Here is a 19,315-nt window from a genome sequence, read left to right as displayed (position 1 = left end):
TAGAAATAGCAGCAGATCTCAGGGCCTCTACCCAGGAGACACTTTCTGATAAGATAACTTGGCATTGGATGCCCTCCAGCCTTGGGGCTCAGCTCTGGGCTGATTAGCACCTCGTTGCTCCAGGGATCTGTCCCTAACACATTAGGCATTTCACACTCCTCAGGGATCTCATACCCTTCAGGCTGGCACCTCCCCACACGTCTGAAATCCTGGGATTTAGGGTGTAAACCCTTGGCTAGACCAAATGATCATGGAGGAAAAGCCAGGTTTTCAATGGAAAGAGAATATAGAAATCATATAAGACATCATTACCCTACAGCATACTAACATTTTTACAGATAGGGAAACTAAGTTTCTTAGAAATGATATGGTTCAGAATCATAGAATTGATTCTTAGAGACTACTCATTAAATTGCTCAATTTCATACACACAGGTTCAGGATTTCTGGGGGATAACAGATAGATGTCTCAACCTTCTTCTAAGGGAAAAGCTTATGTTAGAGGCCTAAGACATCATTCATGAAAGTGCTAAAGCTAACATGTTTTCTTTGCCATCATTTACTGTCCAGCACCTATGTTCCAAACATAGATTTTCCACATTCCCGGGAAGCCAGTATTACTATCCTCCTCCTTGTTTGTCCTACAGATAAACAGCCTGGGCTCAGAGGTAATAAATAAGGTGCCAAGGCCACACCTGTCCGGAGTGGATGTTGAAGTCTGTGTTACTTCAAGTCTATCTCCTATTCCCAGTCCATTCTACAGATGAGAAAACTGAGACCCACACAGTGTACATGCTGATCTTAATAAGAATGATGACAATAACGGTGAGGATGATAAATATCCAAATGCTTCCACCTCCATGGACACCATCCTTATGTCACTGTGATGGGGAGATTCATCTCCTACCCCACCCCCTTTTTCAAATGGAGAAAGAAAATTCACAATAGCAGTGGAAATACTGATTAATATAATGACACTAGTCACTCATTTATATTGCATGAAATGTTAGTTCTCACACCTCTACCCCACGGGGTTGGCATCAGCTCCCCGTTCTGTAGACAGTACAGCCAGGCATTGGGCCGAGTCCCTTCCCGGATGCCCGTTTTGAGGAGGAGATGGGTAGGGGGCTCGAGCTCCTCCAGCTAGTAAATCCTCTAACAAGAGAGAGTGATTAGTGTCGGATGTGGCGGCCGCCTTTTGTGCTGCTGACAACTGCTGCCATTAAAGGCCTGGCTGGGCTCATTTCACACGGGCCCTCCGCAGGCCTGCTCCCTGTCTCACTAATTATGCCATTCACTAGTGGCCCAGGCCCGCCTATGAACTCCTGACCCAGCAGTGAAAGACTTGGGATCTCATTACTAATCTCTTAAGCCACCTAGTCCTCCAAAATACATCCATTTAAGTTGGAGGCCAAGGCTTTGGGGTGGGAGGCGGGGAGAGGGAAAGTCTGGCACAGAGACTTCTCATGACATGGCCATTTCCCCTTTCGGGAGACTGTGGCCTGAGCCACAGGGCAGCTGGCATGACTGTCCGGCTCAGCCCAGGGCAGGCCCTGCTGAGGGTCGGCAGCTGGGCCTCGAGAATAGGAGGCCCTTGGACAGGAAGGAGGAGGACATCTGGGCCCACCTGTTTGTAATTTCAGGGGTGCGGGTGGGGGATGAGGCCTGTGTTTGTTTTAATTATTATTATTGTTGTTGAAAAGGGAGGAAAAAAATGAGCAGAAACTGCTAACATCTGGAGGCTGCTGTCCAGTTTACGTAATCTCTCGCAGCAGAGGAGGAACATGGGATCCCCAGCCAGATGGTCCGTGGGTGACTTCACAGCACATGTGCTACCTCCAAGAGTAAGATGCTGACGGGGTTAAAAGAGTGGGATGCAAAACCTTCCTTGTATTCTTACAGGGTGAGAGGCAGTGGTTTGGGTGCTCCCAGGGATCTGTTTTCTTTTGAAAGAATCTTTTTTTTTTTCTGTCCAGCCTAGGATCAAATGTTTCTATGTCTCTCTCATTCAGTCATTCACTCATTCAACAAACATCTATTTAGCACTTATTTATGTGTTAGGTTCTTCATTCCCATGGTCCATATGAAGAAAATGGACCCCAAAGGAACAAAAGCAATAAAGATAAAAATTCCTTCTCCTCCCATGGGGGTGGGAGGTGAAGAACAAAGCAAGCAAACACTCATAAAGAAATGTGGTAGGTTCTGTGTTCAAGCTCTGTGAAGGCTGAGGGAGGGGCTTGGAGAAGGGAGTTGCTGAGGCAATCTATATCTGAAAGCCAGGTCTGAAATGCAAGATCTTAATATCAAATGGGCTCTGGAGAACAGGAACTGGAGAAAAAAAAATGGCCAGAGGAGAAAAATTCGGCCACAGCTAAGCCATGACAAACCCAGTTTCCCAAATGATGTCAACAGCGGAGGCGTGAAGGATAAGTTTGAGATGCTGAATATTGCTGCAAACACAGTTCTGAGCACGTTATTTAAAAAAATACATTGCTAACTTTCTGTAGTTTAAACTTTATTTTTGCATTTGTACTGAAAGAAATTAATGAAATGTCATGAATTCTAGATCAGAATATAAAACCAGTGTAGAGTCTGGATCAGATCAAGAGACCACTGTTAACTTCAGTCAGGATCAACACTCAGCTCTAGACAGGAGCACAGAGCTATTGCCAGCAGTAGAAAATTCTGAGGCATTTCCAGCTCCAGATAAGAATCCTGAAAAATCATCAATTTTATTTCAGAGCCCAGAGGCATTGTCAGTTCTAGAGCAGTATGTTGAGCACTGAAACACTTCTAAGTTCTGGACCAGAACACAAAAACACCATAATCCTAGAACAGGGCTGGGTAATGCCTTCTGCTCTATAGCCCCAAACCTGAAACTGACTGAGATTTAGACACTGAAGATAAAAAACAAAAATCTACTTAGCTTTAATCCAAATGCTTTCTCTGCTGGCTCTAGAGTGAAATTCAGAAACACAGCCAACCCTGGAGTAAAGCACTAAAATATGGAAATCTCCATCACTCAGCTCAGAGCTACTAAGACTAAAGAGGGATGTCTTAGGAAGCTTCTACACCTCTCCTTGTCCTTTGATTTTAAATCAAAGCCCCTGGGCATTCATGGGTTAATCAGGAAAGCGATGATCACATCCAAGTTCGGTGCCTGGTCACCGAAACCCTTGGTTACGAATAGTTGAACAGTGGTTAATGGCAGTTTTGACCGCATTGGCCTATTCAAGAAAGGTCAGAGGAGTGATTTTTTACTTAAAAACATCTGTCTTGAAAGAACAAGACTTTCTCAAGTTCATAAAACTAGAAGTTTCCAGGTTGTTGTTTTTGTTTCCTCCCCTCTTCCCCCTTTCTCCTGTTATCCAGCTTTCCAAATTAAGATCTGTGTGTTCCAGATTGTGTTGAAAATGAAGTACAAGTCATATTACCTGCAGGGAACCCCACTAGATGCCAAGATGATCATGCAGAGTGCATTGTCTCTGAGTCCTGCTTCTCACTGCAGACCTCAGGGTCCTCCCATCCCCTCCTATAGCCTCAATGAGTAAGGGCTGGGAATCACTACATGATTCGCTCTCTTCTTTTTGCTTTTGAAGAGGAGGCAGTACTCTTGTCTAGGTTGCCTCGAGCTTGATTTTTCCTAGGAAGAGTCTCCAAAGGATGCAATGCAGTGATGTATGCAAGGAACAGGTGGACAGCAGTCACTTATGTTTTTAAGAGCATTCTGCAGACCTTCCAACTCAAACAAGAACTCCCATTTTTAAAGACAAAAGTGGTATTTCTCCCTGGCCTGCTCCTCCAGGCTTCAGAGGTAGAAACAGTGACTGTGATGTACAAACTGGGGAGCTTTGTCCACCACAGGTGCAATGGACACTGTTGACTTATATGTCCATCACTCTATCAGCAGAGTTCTCTGAGGAACAAGGACCTTCCAGAGTGATGCTTTTCCCTAGTGACAGCCTTGGCCAGGGCAACAGACATCTGCACAAATGCAGGGTGTTGAAGCAGCTGTTCTGAGATGCAGTGCCTGGGAATCTGGGATCCACAATGTGAACTTCTCAACAACCCCTGCACCTGCCACTTCCTTGAATCTTCCACTAAGCACCAGAAGACACATGCATTTTAAATCAAAGGAATGTGAGTTGGAATTTCAGCTTCTGCCATTCACTGACAACATGGCCTTGAATGCTTCCACTAATATCTTCCACTGCAGAATGAGATGATGGTACCTATGTTGTAGCGTTGTGAGGATTCAAAGAGCTCTTGCACATGCAAATATTTAGATACACCCTACTCACTAAAAATACAAAATTGACATTTTCCTCCTTCATCACTTGCTGCTTCTTTCTTCCTGGCTGTAGAGGGATGTGGTTCTGGTTTCAAATTCTAGACTTCCCTGTTCTACCACTGGGCGACCTGTAAGAACTTGGGTAAGTGACCTAACCTTTGTGAGTCTTAATTTACGCCTCTGTAAATCAGTGAAAATTACAGTAGTTACCTTATACGGTGGTTGACAGGTTTAAATGTACAAAAAACAGCATAGAGTTCTCTACATAATGTAATCACTCTGACAGCCAAGCCATTCTCATTACTCTACTCATCATTATCAATTTCTGTGATTACTATTATATTATGGTTATTACTGGTATTTGTTGTTATTGTGTAGTCCTTCCTTTTTCTCTGTCTCTTAATTCTATATTTCTTCTTTCCTTTTACCTCCACCTCTTCTTCCTCCCTTCTTTCTTCCTCCCTTCTTTCTTCCTCTTACTCCTTCACACCCTCCTGTGCTGGGCCTTGTATTGGGAGATCTCTCTCAAGGTGAACCACATTCTCAAGTCAGAAAGGAAGACCCTTAGATTTCCAACCATCTCTGTAGGAAGCCAATCACAGGAAAATTGCTTAGACCCCAGTCTTTCCTGCAATAACAAGAAGCAAAGGGTAGAGCTTCCTTCCTGGGGCTCAGCCTCCAGAAGCTGTTTACTACTTTTTGCCCAAAGCTGTTAGCAGAGGAAAAAAAAAAAAAACATTTATTTATCAGTGTTTATCATGAAACTCTATATGCCAGGCCCTGTTCTTGATGCTGGAACACACAGCAGTAAGCACACAAAAACAGTTACCAAACAATACTTCTCATTGTGCAGTGAACATTCCGGGGGTGAGGATGGATTATGGAGGCACAGAGTAGCAGAAAGAACATGAGGTCTGGGTTCAGGATGGGTTTTCAGGACCTCTTCCTCCCCCAATTCACACAGTAGCACTTATCTCCTTTGTAATATGAAGGGACGAACCAGGAGATTTCAGAAGGCCCTGCCTGCTTTGATCACCTACGGTATTAACAGGAGGCTGTAACCTGGAAACATAAGGGAATCACTTGTAGACACCAATTTATAAATTTAATCCAATCATAAAAGAGGTAACACCTAGCAGCTATTGTTCCCAACAACACCATTTAATGAGTCCATTTTCTGAGTATTGTCCACACAGCAGGCCCTGTGCTGGGCACAGGAAATACCTAAAGGCATAAGATGAGGGCCAAATCCTTAGCTGCTAACTGGTCATTTGGTATGAAAAGCTGTGGACACAAGCAATGCACACTGAAAGTCAGCTTGTGCTCAAGCCTGTCTGATAATTCCAGAAGTATTCTGTACATGGAAAAGGGAGGCTGCTCATGGGCTAAGGTTGTCAGGGGAGGGATATGGAAGATAAGCCACTTGAGCTAAACCCTGTAGGATAATTAAGCCCTAAAAAGGTTGAGGAGCAAATGATGGTGTTTCCAGGCAGGAGAAAAGGAAACTCCAAGACATATCTGGAAATTGCAAGTTGGTCCATACTGCCTGGAACGTGCCCTAAGCTTAGGCAATAGCCTGTAAAGCAAAGGTAGAGATTGTGCATGGCCTTTTCTGCTAAGACTTTTGGAGTTTATAGGCCATGGGGAACAAAATAGAAAGCTTCACAGGTGAGAAATCAGTGAGACCAATATTTCTTGTGAATTACGGAGAATATGCTCCAAAAGCAAAAGTCCTCCAGTGAGAATTTAGGCAGACTTAAAAAATTTAAGACATTGAATTACAAAAAGATTAGTATGTCATATCTCACTCTGGGAAAGAGAAATGTCATTTAAAAAATCTCTGGAGAGACTGGGTGTGGTGGCTCACACCTGTAATCCCAGCACTTTGGGAGGCCGAGGCGGGTGGATCACGAGATCAGGAGATCGAGACCATCCTGGCCAACATGGCGAAACCCTGTGTCTACTAAAAATACAAAAATTAGTTGGATGTGATGGTGTGTGCCTGTAGTCCCAGCTACTTGGGAAGTTGAGGCAGGACGCTTGAAAAACTTCAGAGGTGGAGGTTGCAGTGAGCCGAGATTGCACCACTATACTCCAGCCTGGCGAAAGAGTGAGACTCCATCTCAAAAAAAAAAAAAAAAGATTTGATGCAATGACAGAACTGAATGAATTTAGGTAGTACTTACTCTATTCCAAGCACTGTCCTAAGTGCTTTAAGTGTGCTATCCCGTGAAATTCTCACCATCTCCCCTTAATTATTTAATTTTACAGATGAGAGGACTAAGGCACAGAGAGGCTAATTAATTTGCTCGAGATCTCAATGAAAGTAGCAGCCCTGGCATGTGAAGTACTCTAGACCTGCTCTGTCCAGTAGGGGAGCCCAATGCCCACATAATAGGCTATTTAAATTTAACAAATTAAAATTAAACCAATTAGTTCCTCAGATTCTGAACACATTCCTAGGGCTTAATATCATAGGTGGCTAGAGGCTACTGAACAGGACATTGATATGTAGAACATTTTCATCATTATGGAAGGTTCTATTGGACAGATAGTCTGGAGCCTGGCCTGTGAACACTGATACAATTTTGCTCTCTCTGAAACATAAACCCCTGACCGTAGCTCCCTGGTGCATGTCAGTTTATCTCCTCCTTCCTGTTGCTTTAAATTGATATTCTCTTCCTGGAGCCCTTGCCACCAGTCAGTTGCACTGCAGACATGGGCATTAACCAGGTGGCATCTGCATCTCTGAAAGCAGTATGTCGCCAGTAGACCAGATGTCTCCCAAACCTGTGACTTCCCCAGGGGCCTCTCTTCCAGGAAGGAGAGAAACGTAGATATCACCGAAGTGTTCCCTTCCACCAGCTGCACATATGAGTCATGTTTGGAAAAGGATTCTGGGGTGGGCAGGAGCCCCAGGGACAACTTTCTTGGACTGCCCTGGCACAGGGAACCTCTCAGCAGGGACATCTCTTATGGGCCTCTCTGGGCCCATTTCTCCCTGGAAAACAAACATGTACAAATGTACCCAGGGTGTCCTGGTGCTTGGATCTGGCTGAAGAATTAATCAGGGTATAAGAAAATCATGGTTGGAGTTTCTTTTTTTTTTTTTTGAGACGGAGTCCCGCTCTGTCGCCTAGGCTGGAGTGCAGTGGCGCGATCTCCGCTCACTGCAAGCTCTGCCTCCCGGGTTCACGCCATTCTTCTGCCTCAGCCTCCCGAGTAGCTGGGACTACAGGTGCCCGCCACCACGCCCAGATAATTTTTTGTGTTTTTAGTAGAGATGAGGTTTCACTGTGTTAGCCAGGATGGTCTCTATCTCCTGACCTTGTGATCCGCCCGCCCTGGCCTCCCAAAGTGCTGGGATTACAAACGTGAGCCACCACGCCTGGCCTGGTTGGAGTTTCTTAAGAGGAGGCAGAAGGCCCTTTCTGGTCTCATTCTACAGGTAACATACCCAGTCTAATTTATCAAAGTAAGGATGGGAAGGAATAGAGAGTGGGGAGGAATAGAGAGTAGGGACGAGGGGACTTGAAAGACAAACAAAAACAAATGAACACATTTGTGTGTACAAAAATAAAAACAAAATCTTGTGCACAGCCAAACTCTAACTCCCCTCGAAACCCCATCCTTTGGGCCTGGCTTGAGAAAGTTTACTTTCAGACTTAGAGAAATGAGTATGTGGTTTTAGGGACAAAATTCAATACCGCCAAAGCAGCAGGCTCAGCAAGCTCAACTGGCTATTGCTTCCTAAGTGCATTACAGCCCAGGAGAGTGAACGCTGTTTACATTTTTTACATGTTTCTTGGGTACAGAACATGAAACTAAATTACACAGTAAAGGCCATGCTGGCTGAATGCTGGTGACCCCACTTAAAACAAAACAATAACCAAAAAAAAAAAAAAAGAAAGAAAGAAAGAAAAAAAAATGAAAGACAAGAACAGAGAGGGTTTTAAGGAAGCCAGAACAAATGACAGGGGTAAAAGAAAGGTTTCTGGTCCTGAAGCTAAAGAGGATGTGGAGAATGAAGGTGATGAGATAGGGGTAGGCCAGGTTTGGAAGAAAAAGGAAGACAGAGGCCAAGGAATCTTCCTAGATGGGCCATGGGAGGGGTTGGCAGGGTTTTGTCCAGTCTACATGGAGAACCAGTAGAAGCAGCCCCAAACCACAAAGCCTTGCTTATTCTTGGGCTTCAAGTCAAGAGTCAAGTGTCAACTGAAAAATGAAGACTCACTATTCAAATCAGGATCTCACCGTTCCACGTGGCACCTTCCCTGATCAATCAATACGTGTTTGTTGTATGCCTACAAATGCCAAGCCCATCCCTTCATTGCTTTCCTCTCTTACGCATTTTTATTCCTTCTCCAGATTCAATTTGCTCAGGGATAACATGGTTTAGTAGGGATGTGAACTGACAAGAATTAGATGCCTCGCAAGACGTAACCATGTATTGTACACTTTATATATGTTAGCTCATTGGATCCTCATACCATCTCACAGAATGACAGCAGGATCATGAGAAGATGAGGACAATTGAGGCTCAGAAAACTGAAGTCATTTGCCAGGCATCAGACAGCTGGTAACAAACAGTACCCAAGTCAGGTCTTTCTGGCCTTCAAACTTATACTTCCTCTGTAAAACAATATGGCTACACTACAATGTTTTTTAAAGCTTCCCCCAAATGCCCAAGTGGAAAGAAAAATTACTTTCTAGATAACCTGTCACTTTATTCGGGTTCGCCCTTCCTCCTCAAAAGTTAACCTCTAAGGTTAACTCCATTTGTCCACATATCACAGCACTTTGCAAGCTTTGTCTTTTCTTATCGAAAGAAGCTATTTTGGTGTCTTCCTTCCTCTATGGCACTTAACTTACTGCCTGAGAGCAGTGGTTGCTTTGTTCAACCTCGTGTTGAAAGTGATGCTTTGGACACAGAAGATTCACAAGATTCTGTTGATTTTGAATCCAAATACCAGAATCATTTTATAACGGATGGGATTGAGAGGTTCAGGGAAGTTGTTTAATCAAAACCAAGTCTTAATTAAGTGAAGTAAGACCAAGAGACTCTCAAAGTCTCTCTCTGGTTAAATTTCTATGCCCCAAATACTATTGTTAGAAAAAAAAAAAAAAGTCCACATGTTGTTCCTAATTGGATTTGTTCCTCAGTTGCCAAAACTTCACAGGCAGACAGAAGTGTTTCTTTAAAACTTTGTTGGTTGCTACCAGAAGGAAAACTGCATTTCTAGATCAACTGTCTCATCCTTGACAAGCACCTGCCATGGAGATGTTATTACTCCTGTTTTACAGATGTAAAACTGGGGTGGGGCAAAGAGAACTGACTTGCTTAAAGTCTCACAGCTAGTAAGTGGTGGACTCTAGAACTGAAAATCAGGTTGAACTGATCCTAGATCTCATTTTTTATAAAGCTCCAGTCACTCAGAGTTTTTTAGTCCGAATCCTAGGGCCAATCAGAGTATCTAGATTTTTGTAGATTTGAACAGATATTGAAAGGGTAAATGACCAAAGGATGAATAGAAGAGAGAGCCAGGAGCAGAATCTAGTAGATCTCTTTGCTGGGGCCCCATAAGATTCAGTAGATTTAAAGTCTCCCACAGTCCAAGGTTTCCATGAAAGTTTTGGGGTTGGTTATAGTGACCAACTCAGTGGGCTCCTTTCTGAGGCAGGCTCTGATTTTTACTTTCCTGGAGGGATTTTTGGGTGCCCCACACCATGGGACAGGCTGAACTAGACCATGGTACTTTCTGTTCTGTCTCCTTAGATGACTTGCACACATGCTCTTGAAAAATTATTCAGAAACCACCAGGAGAAAGCAGATCCCTTGGGTATTTGGGAAAACTGCTTGGAATTGTCTCTGAAATTTCAGCATGTTCCCTTCGCCTTTCCTCCTTCCACCACCATTGGCAAAGGCTCTCTCATTTCACTAATGAGAGGAGATGAGAGCTTTGGTGAAGGCCATAGCAGGCAGAGCAGGCAAGGAAGGGACAGAGAGCCCCTTAGAAGTGATTTCAGCATTGGGTATAGAGTACAGGATTTCTTCCTGCCCTTTGCAAATAGCACACTCTAATTAGCATTGCAGAATTGCTTATCAATGCAGAATTTCCAAGTGAGGCTGTTTTAATGCAATACCAGTATCCTGGTATAAGAAAAGAAAATGGAAGAAAGAGTGCCATGGGTGGGGTGATTCATCTCCCTGAGACTCAGTTTCTTCATTTTGAGAGAGGAATATTAAGAATTCTCAGCAGGGTTGTTCTGAAATCTATGCAAAATAATACAGGGCCTGGCATGTAAGAAGTGTTCAACAGTTGTCAATGTTCTTCTTTCAATGATCCAACCATGTTAGCCCCCTGCTGAAAAGCTCCCCATTGCCCTCAGGATAATGTCAAGTTCCAAGCATTGGCAGGATTTTCCGAACCATGTTTCCTAGCTCATCTCTCTTGACTTCCCCTTCATCTATTATTTACCTTTTTTTGGATATACCCCTTGCAGCCCCCATCATGTGATTCTTTCCTCCCTCTCCTGTCCTCCCTCTCCTGTCCTCCAGCTTATCCTCTTAGTTGAAACTCAGCAATCACTTCTCCCTGACCTCCTCTCGGTCCGCCTCTCTGAGCAAGTCTGCCTCAGACTTGGCAGCCATCAGAAAATATGCACATCTGACTGGGCGCAGTGGCTCACACCTGTAATCCCAGCACTTTGGGAGGCCGAGGAAGACAGATCACTTAAGGTTAGAAGTTTGAGACCAGCCTGACCAACATGGTGAAACCCCATCTCTACTAAAAATACAAAAATTAGCTGGGCGTAGTGGCATAGGCTTGTAATCCCAGCTACTTGGGAGGCTGAGGCAGGAGGATCACTTGAACGTGGGAGGTGGAGGCTGCAGTGAGCCGAGATTGTGCCACTGCACTTCAGCCTGGAGGACAGAGTGAGACTTTGCCAAAAAAGAAAAAAAGAAAGAAAATATGCACATCTTACAATTCCCTTTCACTGACATTTTTAGGTTTCCTATGTATAGCACATAGCTTGTGACAAAACTGTAAATTGAGCAAAGTTTCTTCTTCCTATTTGTGCATTTATTATTTTTTTCTCCCCATATCCCTGCTATAATTAGGCAGACATTCCAAAATTTAAGAAATAATTTTTACATGCAAGGGTTGGCAATTTACAACACTTATGTGTCTCTCTTATTTCCATACACACATTTTAGAAAACTCTCTGGAAAGGGCAATGGGTGAAAGAATGGGGGCCAAAAGATGGAGATCTAAGCAGCAGGCAAAAATTGTAGGGCAGTATTTTGGGTATTAGAGAGAGGGAATGCCCACTTTCCCAGTGTTCCTTAAATGCATACCACATATTAAAAGACGCAAAAGACACTAGCTCTTCTAGCTTGTTCTCACGTGTCAGTCATTGGAGCAGGCTTGAGCTGCCTGGTCCTGTAGCTGTATTTCTATTATGAACACAGTGGCCTGCATCGTGGTTCTGCCCCTTATAGAGATGAGCCCTGAAGCAAGTTACTCTGCTCTCTGAGCCTTTGTGTCCTAATCTGTAAAGTGAAAACAGTGATTCCTATTTTTGTAGTAGCTTTAGTAGGATTCATGAAATTTGGTGGAAAGCCTGGAAGAAGTTGATAAATGCTATTTTTATAATTTGTCCAGGATCTTCTGAAAGTGGGCAAAGGACTTTTCTATCTTACGCACTGGCTCTCATCCCTACTGGCTGAGTAAGCTGATAGCAGTGTGGTTTCTTCCTCGAGGAAACTCCCTCTAGACCTTACACTCTCACTCTTGGGTCTTTGGCTGCTATTTCTAGTTGAAAACACCCTTCTGATGACATGGTAAGCTTTATGAAGGCAGAAAAAGAACCAGTACTTCTTTGAAGCTTCTCAAAGTGCCTGCTGCAGTACTGAGTATGCAGCAAACATTTGCTGACGCAACTATGTTTAATTCAACAAAATGTTGACTGAGCTTCTGTTCTGTGTGGGTCCCTACAGCCAGCTTTGGGGGGAGTGCAAAGAAGGAAACCTGACATGAACAAGACAGGAAATTAACATTTGAACTACCCATCAAGTTAACAAACCCAGCACAGAGTGTTTTCTCTGCATCCTTCATTTCTACCAGGTAGATATCATTCATCTTAATTTCTACCAGGTAGATGTTATCATTCTCATTTTCTACAGGACACTAAGATTCCCAGAAGAGTAACTTACTCAAGGTTTCCATGTCAGAATGGAATTTAAGAGAGCAGAGCCAGATCTGCATGATTTCTACTTCACCTCATTAACGGCCATGCTCTCTCTCTCACGTTCCTCAGTGCAGGACTCAAATATATTTCTGTTCAATCAAGTGAATAAATAAATTAATGTATAAATTGTTATATTACAAGGTATAGTATGGTTTGTATTTTATTTTATTTTTATTTTTCTTGAGATGGAGTTTCCCTGTCATCACCTAGGCTGGAATGCAATGGCACCGTCTCGGCTCACTGTAATCGCTTGAACCAGGTTCAAGCGATTCTCCTGCCTCAGCTTCCCAAGTAGCTGGGATTACAGGTGCCGGCCAGCACAATCGACTAAATTTTGTATTTTTAGTAGAGACGGGGTTTCACCATGTTGGTCAGGCTGGCCTCGAACTCCTGACCTCAGGTGATCCGCCCGCCTCAGCCTCCCAAAGTGCTGGGATTACAAGCGTGAGCCACCGTGCCCAGCCTGGTTTGTATTCTAGTAGAGGCATGAAGTATTATGGATGGGCCAAGGAATAATAATAGCAACTCAAAATGAAGCAGCCAAGGACTAATATACCCAATCGTGGGTTAATGGGACATAAAGTCAGAGAATCAATTACAAAGAAAAGAGGCATACCTAGGTCTCACCTGCCTTCTAGTGCAGGAATCTTCTGTTCAGTAAGTCGCCCAGCCTGAATGCCTTATGTTGGGGAACTTCTTATACCACAAGGCACTCCATCCCACTGTGGATAGTTCTCGTTCTTTGAAAAGTTTTCTTTACTTTGGCCCTCAAACTACTGCCCTCAAAATGCTTAGTCTAAGTTTTACCCTCAAAGGATTAACGAAATAAATTGGTTGGTTGACTGAAGGTCTGTAATCCCTTAGGAGAGCACTGTAAATTCCAGATAGTCTTAGTATTTCCATTTCCTCCTCAGGCCACTGCAAAGGAGGGAGGTGCCTGTTTGGATAGGAGGAAACAGACTTTGGTAGAAATGCTGGGGGTCGGGGTAAAAGGAAGGAATATCAACATCTCATTTCGGCATCCTTTTGTGAAAAGCATTGGAGAAATGTGAAACATGGAGACAAAATAAGAACAATACAAGATCTTTGCAAGCACTTAAACCAAACCAGGTTCTGAGGTTCTCAGAAGAGAGATAACTTGATTTTTTCAGTTAATTTCCATTTTTTTCTGTCTCAGGAACTTCTTGATTCCAGCTGGGCCAGGAAGGTGCATGGCCAAAATATCCAAAGAATGTCTTTTATTATAGGATGTTCAACCTAATTTGCACAACCAGGAAGTTTTGATACTTCTGATAAGGTTTGGATATGAGACTCAATATTCAGGGTTAGCTTTGCCCTAACCAAATTTGGGAATCATGTTTGAAAAGAATGAACGAGAAACACTGGAAACCATTAGATATGGCAGGCTTTTACAACATCAAAACTGAAGTTTTAATCAATAGTCTCAAGCCATATAGCACAATGCATGTTGTTTCTTTGCAGTAGTCATAGAGATCCTGCAGACTTATTGTGATAAGAATGTGCCTTTGATAGAATTCTCACTCCTAACTCTTGTACAGTGACTAGGTCAGAGGCTGGGTATTTCAGTTCTTTGGTTTCTTCCACAGGCTCTAGCACAGAACTAGGCACATAACTCCAATAAACATCTTCGCATTTATCTGTCAGGGAAAGACAGAAAGTGGGACCAAACTGAATTGTAAAGAGGAAATGGGAATGACTAGGTTATTTCATCATTCCCTAAGTTAATGGAGTGTCCTAGGGAACTCCAGGGCATCATGGAACAGGGCCACCTTGTCAGGGAATGGGAACAGCCTGAATTTGAAGGTAAGGGCAGTGACTATAAGTTTGCTCAAGGAGAACTGAAGTACCTCATGAGGTCTGCAGAGTGACACTCAATGCTGAGATCTATCCATCTAGGAGTCTTTCTGCTTGTTTTGCAGTGAAGTTTTCCAGGAATCCAGCCACTTCCAACTTTTGAATGTGACCTCATGTTCCCAAGGGCCCACTGTCATTCATCTTCCATGAGATTCTTCTAATCCTAGATTCTTCCCTTATGGACTATGTAACTTATAGTGAAGCCACTGTGTTCCTCAGTTTCTCCAAGGTAGACAACAATTCCTACCTTGAAGAATGACAAGGGGATTGGCTGTAATGTGCATACATGTGTCCAGTGCCTGGGGGACCTTGATAACTACTATTTCCTTCCTGCTATTCTCTCCTATCTGCTTTGGTACTCCCATGCTCCTACAGGGCCTTTTCATGTGTAAATTTGTGTGTGTGTGTGTGTGTGTGTGTGTGACAGAGACAGAGAGAGAGAGAGAGAGAGAGAAGAGGGAGAGTATGAGCATCCTGGGGGAAAGTGAGAAGCACATGATACAATTCCTATCTTCTTCCTAAGCCCAACTTCTAAGAGCCCCCCCAGCTCCTCCTCTCAAGCTATCAACATCTTCACTGGAAGCCCTGACAGGGTGAAAATTAACTACCAATCTCTTCTAATCACTGTACAAGGTAATGAAGGGCATAATTAGACTTCCTCCCCATTCTCTGTTGTTGGAAGGAAGGTACGTTTACACTTCAGGAATAGCCTTTACCTCTAATTATGCAGGCTCCGTGTGTGTGTGTGTGTGTGTGACTGTGTGCCCATGTACATGTGTATGCGTGTGCCTGTGCCTCTGTGTGTGGTGGTGGTAGGGGGTGTGTGTGTGTGTTTGTGAATGACTTCTAGGTACTTGCTTTCAGATGAGGAATTCAGGAGACTTTTGTTCTGCTGCCCTCTTCCTGGCCCTGCACCCAGCCTGCACACATATTCCCTCCCCTGACCCTGTATTCTCCAGTGAGCTGATCTCATTATGGCAAATTTAGTTACAGCTGAAATCTCCTTGTAACAAAGATTATGTCCAAGCCCAGAGTAATGGAACCTAGTCGATTTCATTAAAATAAAATTGGTTACAATGAATAATTCAATAGGATGATTTTGTTTCCTCATCTCCTCTTTGTAGATCGAAGAGCTAGTATTTATAATGATTTTTTAAATTGGATTTTTGTTTAGGAAGAGATAATCACCAGTAATTCCTGACAGCCCCCCCCCCTTACAAGATTGGAATAATTGCCCCATGAAGCTTCTTTTCAAATGCTAAGACTGGAAAATTCTTTCTCTCCTTTTCTCACATTAGTCTCAATAACATTTGGGTGATTTTTAAGCACAGCTGCTACCTCAACTCTTGCTCATGGGAGGTTCTGAGTGTGTTAATAATTCTCTTGTTTGAAGGTTGTTTTTAAAACATTTCTAAGAACTGGATGCTAGTGTTGAATTTGGAATTCCTGGTTCTCTTGCTGGCCCCAGCACTGTTGTTTCTGAAGCAGGACATTCTATGTGATAGGCAATGCGTGAGTGTTTTCTGTCAGTGTCGTTTATTTGCATGTGGCAATGGGATGTATGTGTGTGTATCTACAGTCAATTAAACACACATTTGCTGGGCACCTATCTAGCCTTTGCTTGAACATGAGAGAACAAAGATGAATAAACTGAAACTTGTTCTCAAAGAACCAGCAGCCTAATGGGGGAGCCAGACAGACAAACAGATACTTCAGAGTTCAGTATGATAAATGCAACCACACAGATGATTCCACCAAGTACAGACATGGCACAGGGGGAGGATGAACCCTAGCCGTTCATCTATCTGTGCACTCATTCATTCATTCATTCATTCATTCATTCAGCAGGCTGGCACTATACATTGTTAAGCATCAGGAAATGCCATGTTACCATTTGTTTCCACTCTCCTGAGGGCATTCAAAAATAAATGCAAATGAATAAAGGCTTTAGTGATGTAAACATAAACAAAAAGTGAATGAAGAAATAATCAAATACAGGCAACAACTAAAAATGAAGTAGTCCTATTCTGTTCCTCACCGAGTGATTCTTCACTGGACCCCAGAGGAAGGTCATATCTTTCTTTCATCTAGAAGCCAGGCCTACCCCACTAAACCTAAATCAAGAAAGCAATATTAGAAAGGAATGCCTGGGAATAGCAGCTCATCTGCAAGGCCAGGAGGCAGGCTGGTCTCTGAAAGGCCACTAGGCCAGGCAGCCAGAAGCACTGAGTCGTGTCTCTGGGAAATTTGAATCTCGGGGAAGGCAGGTGCTTCCTTGGTAAGATAATTGGAAAGGGGGCTCTCGGGACAGCAAGGCCATCTCTAGAATCATACAAGCACTGGTAGCCCCAAAACTCTCACTCCCTGGACTAAGCCGTCAGTCCCTTGGGGAAGAACTGTGGCACATAAATAGTGCATTAGGGGACTGAGGCATGAGTCACAGCTTCTTAGAATTGGGAAGGCCCTTGGAGATCAACAAGCTCAACTACTCTTTATTTTAAGGATGAGGGAGAAAAATAGAGCCCAGAGAGGTGGGGGAACTAGTCTAAGGCCACATAGCAAATTACTGTAGAATTACTGTTAATTCAAGGAGTACACAGCTTGGCGCCCCCTAAAAAGTGGGACTTCCAATATAAATTCATTCTTACCTCATTGAAATACATGATATATGCAAAATGGAGTTCTTTCTCCAACTATTAGTTATTACAGGCAAGGAAATAGGAGGACAGTCATTACCCTATCATACAATGTTCCCTGCCCTAACAATTCCAGATCTAATCCTTTACAAACAGTATTCATGAAGCCCTAACAGTACATTTAATAAAGATGTGCTCAAGTGGCCATAGCCAATGACACTGCCTTAGAGGTGAGTAGCCTTGTGGGGCATAGCGGAGACTTTGAATGTCTGCAGGAAATGTCACACATGGTTAGGATCTTACCTGGGATGCTGCTGGCTGTCCGATGATGACCCAGCCTGGGCATTGCTGGTCTTGATGAGATACTGAAGCATTGGATGCCCATTGATCCAGGAATCCCTGGGGCGTGTAGACACCACAGTCCTTAATGCTGGTTTTTTGTTCAAATTCCTCACATACCCCATCACCATCATGGAAATAGCACCGGCTGGGTTCATCTGCAAAAGATTGACATAGAAAGGGAGAGAATAAGTACATATTTGTTCTTTGGCCTCAGCAATCATCAGCAGCTGCAGAATCAGACCACCAAAACCACTGGTACTGTCAAGCCCATCATCATTAGTCACGATGGACTATTACTCAGTCTTTAAAACAAAGAGGGAAATTCTGTCATCTGCAACAACATGGATGAACCATGTTCATGGAGACCACCATGTTATGGGAAATAATCCAGTCACAGAAGGACAAATACTGCATGATTCAACTTATAGATGGCATGTAAAGTAGGGAAGCTCATAGAAGTAGAAAGTAAAATGGTGGTTTCCAGGGTCTTGTGGGAGGAGGAAATGGAGAGTTGCTTTTCAGTGAGTATGTGGTTTCAATTGTGCAACATGAAAAAGTTATAGGAATCTGCTGTAAAATAGTATGCTTATAGTTAACAATATTGTACTGTACATTTAAAATATGTAAAGAAGGTAGACCTCGTGTTGTGTGTCTATGCTGTAATAAAAAGTTCACAAACACTTTCACCTTCATTATTCGAAATATTCCTCATAAAAACTTCATGTGGAAGATATTATTCTTCCAGATGAGGAAACTGAGATTCCATACATCTTTAATAACTTAACCAAGATCACACAGTGTGTTAATACCTGATCTGGGTCTCCAACTCAGGCATTCACTTTCCAAGTTCTGAGTGCATTATTTGACACACAAGAATTTCACAGATGCAAACTGGGGGTTGTTTAACTCCAAAGAGGATTTCAGTTTTGCATTAAAACATGAACTGATTTACAAGGGACACTGGCTTCAATTCCAACTCTGAAACCAAATTGCTCTGTTAATTTGAACAAGTCTCCTTGCCGCACTGGGCTCAACCATCAGAGCAGAGAAAGAGGTTACGCTATTGAGACACCAAGAACCCTTCCTGTCTAATGCTATAGGCTTCTAAGGGCTTGTCGGATACCCTAGGAGTTTTAGTTAAAGACCAAGTGAATTCTCAAGCTCCCATGTCATCTAAACCACAGCAAGTGCTTCTGTTTGGAATGATTTAAAGCTGCAGCCAGCTGCAATGATTCTCATTTAGCTGCAAGGACAAGGATAACAGAAGCACAAAGCTAGCAGTAGGATGCCTTCTAAGTAGGTATGACCTATGCATGTTTCTTGATATTTCAACACAGAACAATACAAGGAAAAACCTCAATGTGGCCAACCAAGAGAGATCACCTTGTCCACCTTTTTACTAATTCTAGCATCAGCTCTTCTGTGCTATTTTCCCAACTTTTCTAGGCAAAGCTAAATACCACCTCCTGTGTGGGTGCCTATTTTATAAAGATTTCTATCTTAACACTTAACACACTGTGCTGCTATTAAGTCTACATGTTGCAGGACTTTTGAAAGATTCTGAGCTCCTTGAAATATAGTTGCTAGCCAGTGTCTTAGGGTTACTATATAATTTATCATCCAAACCAGAGCACTTTGAAAATGATAGTGGTGCTATTAAAAATTATGTCCAGACAAAAGGAACATATCCTGGGAAAATCTGAATTTCTCAGGCAAATCAGGATATATGGTCACCCTAAGGCTTCTGCTTGATTTAGAACATTCTTCCACAAAATAATAGAGTGGAGCTCTGGAGAGGGCACTGAATTTAGGGCCAAAGACAAGGGTTTGGTTTCTGTCCCTTACATTAGCTATGTATCTTTGCACAACTGGCTTCACTTACTTCTTGGCCTCTTCCCCCTGTCCCCAATCTGTAATGT

At 43.1% G+C, this 19,315-nt stretch overlaps 1 protein-coding gene across 1 annotated transcript in view; it reads right to left on the bottom strand.

The window, feature by feature from the left end:
* PAPPA (pappalysin 1) overlaps positions 1-19,315 on the bottom strand; it is a 248,661-nt gene that overhangs the window by 82,445 nt on the left and 146,901 nt on the right. Inside the window, exon 10 of the mRNA XM_024252110.3 lies at positions 17,358-17,551. Coding sequence (XP_024107878.3) covers positions 17,358-17,551 — 194 coding nt within the window. The remainder of the gene's footprint in view (positions 1-17,357; positions 17,552-19,315) is intronic.

The sequence above is a fragment of the Pongo abelii genome, chromosome 13 (assembly GCF_028885655.2).
Source record: "Pongo abelii isolate AG06213 chromosome 13, NHGRI_mPonAbe1-v2.0_pri, whole genome shotgun sequence".
NCBI lineage: Eukaryota > Metazoa > Chordata > Mammalia > Primates > Hominidae > Pongo > Pongo abelii.
This window is presented reverse-complemented; position numbering and strand designations above follow the sequence as displayed.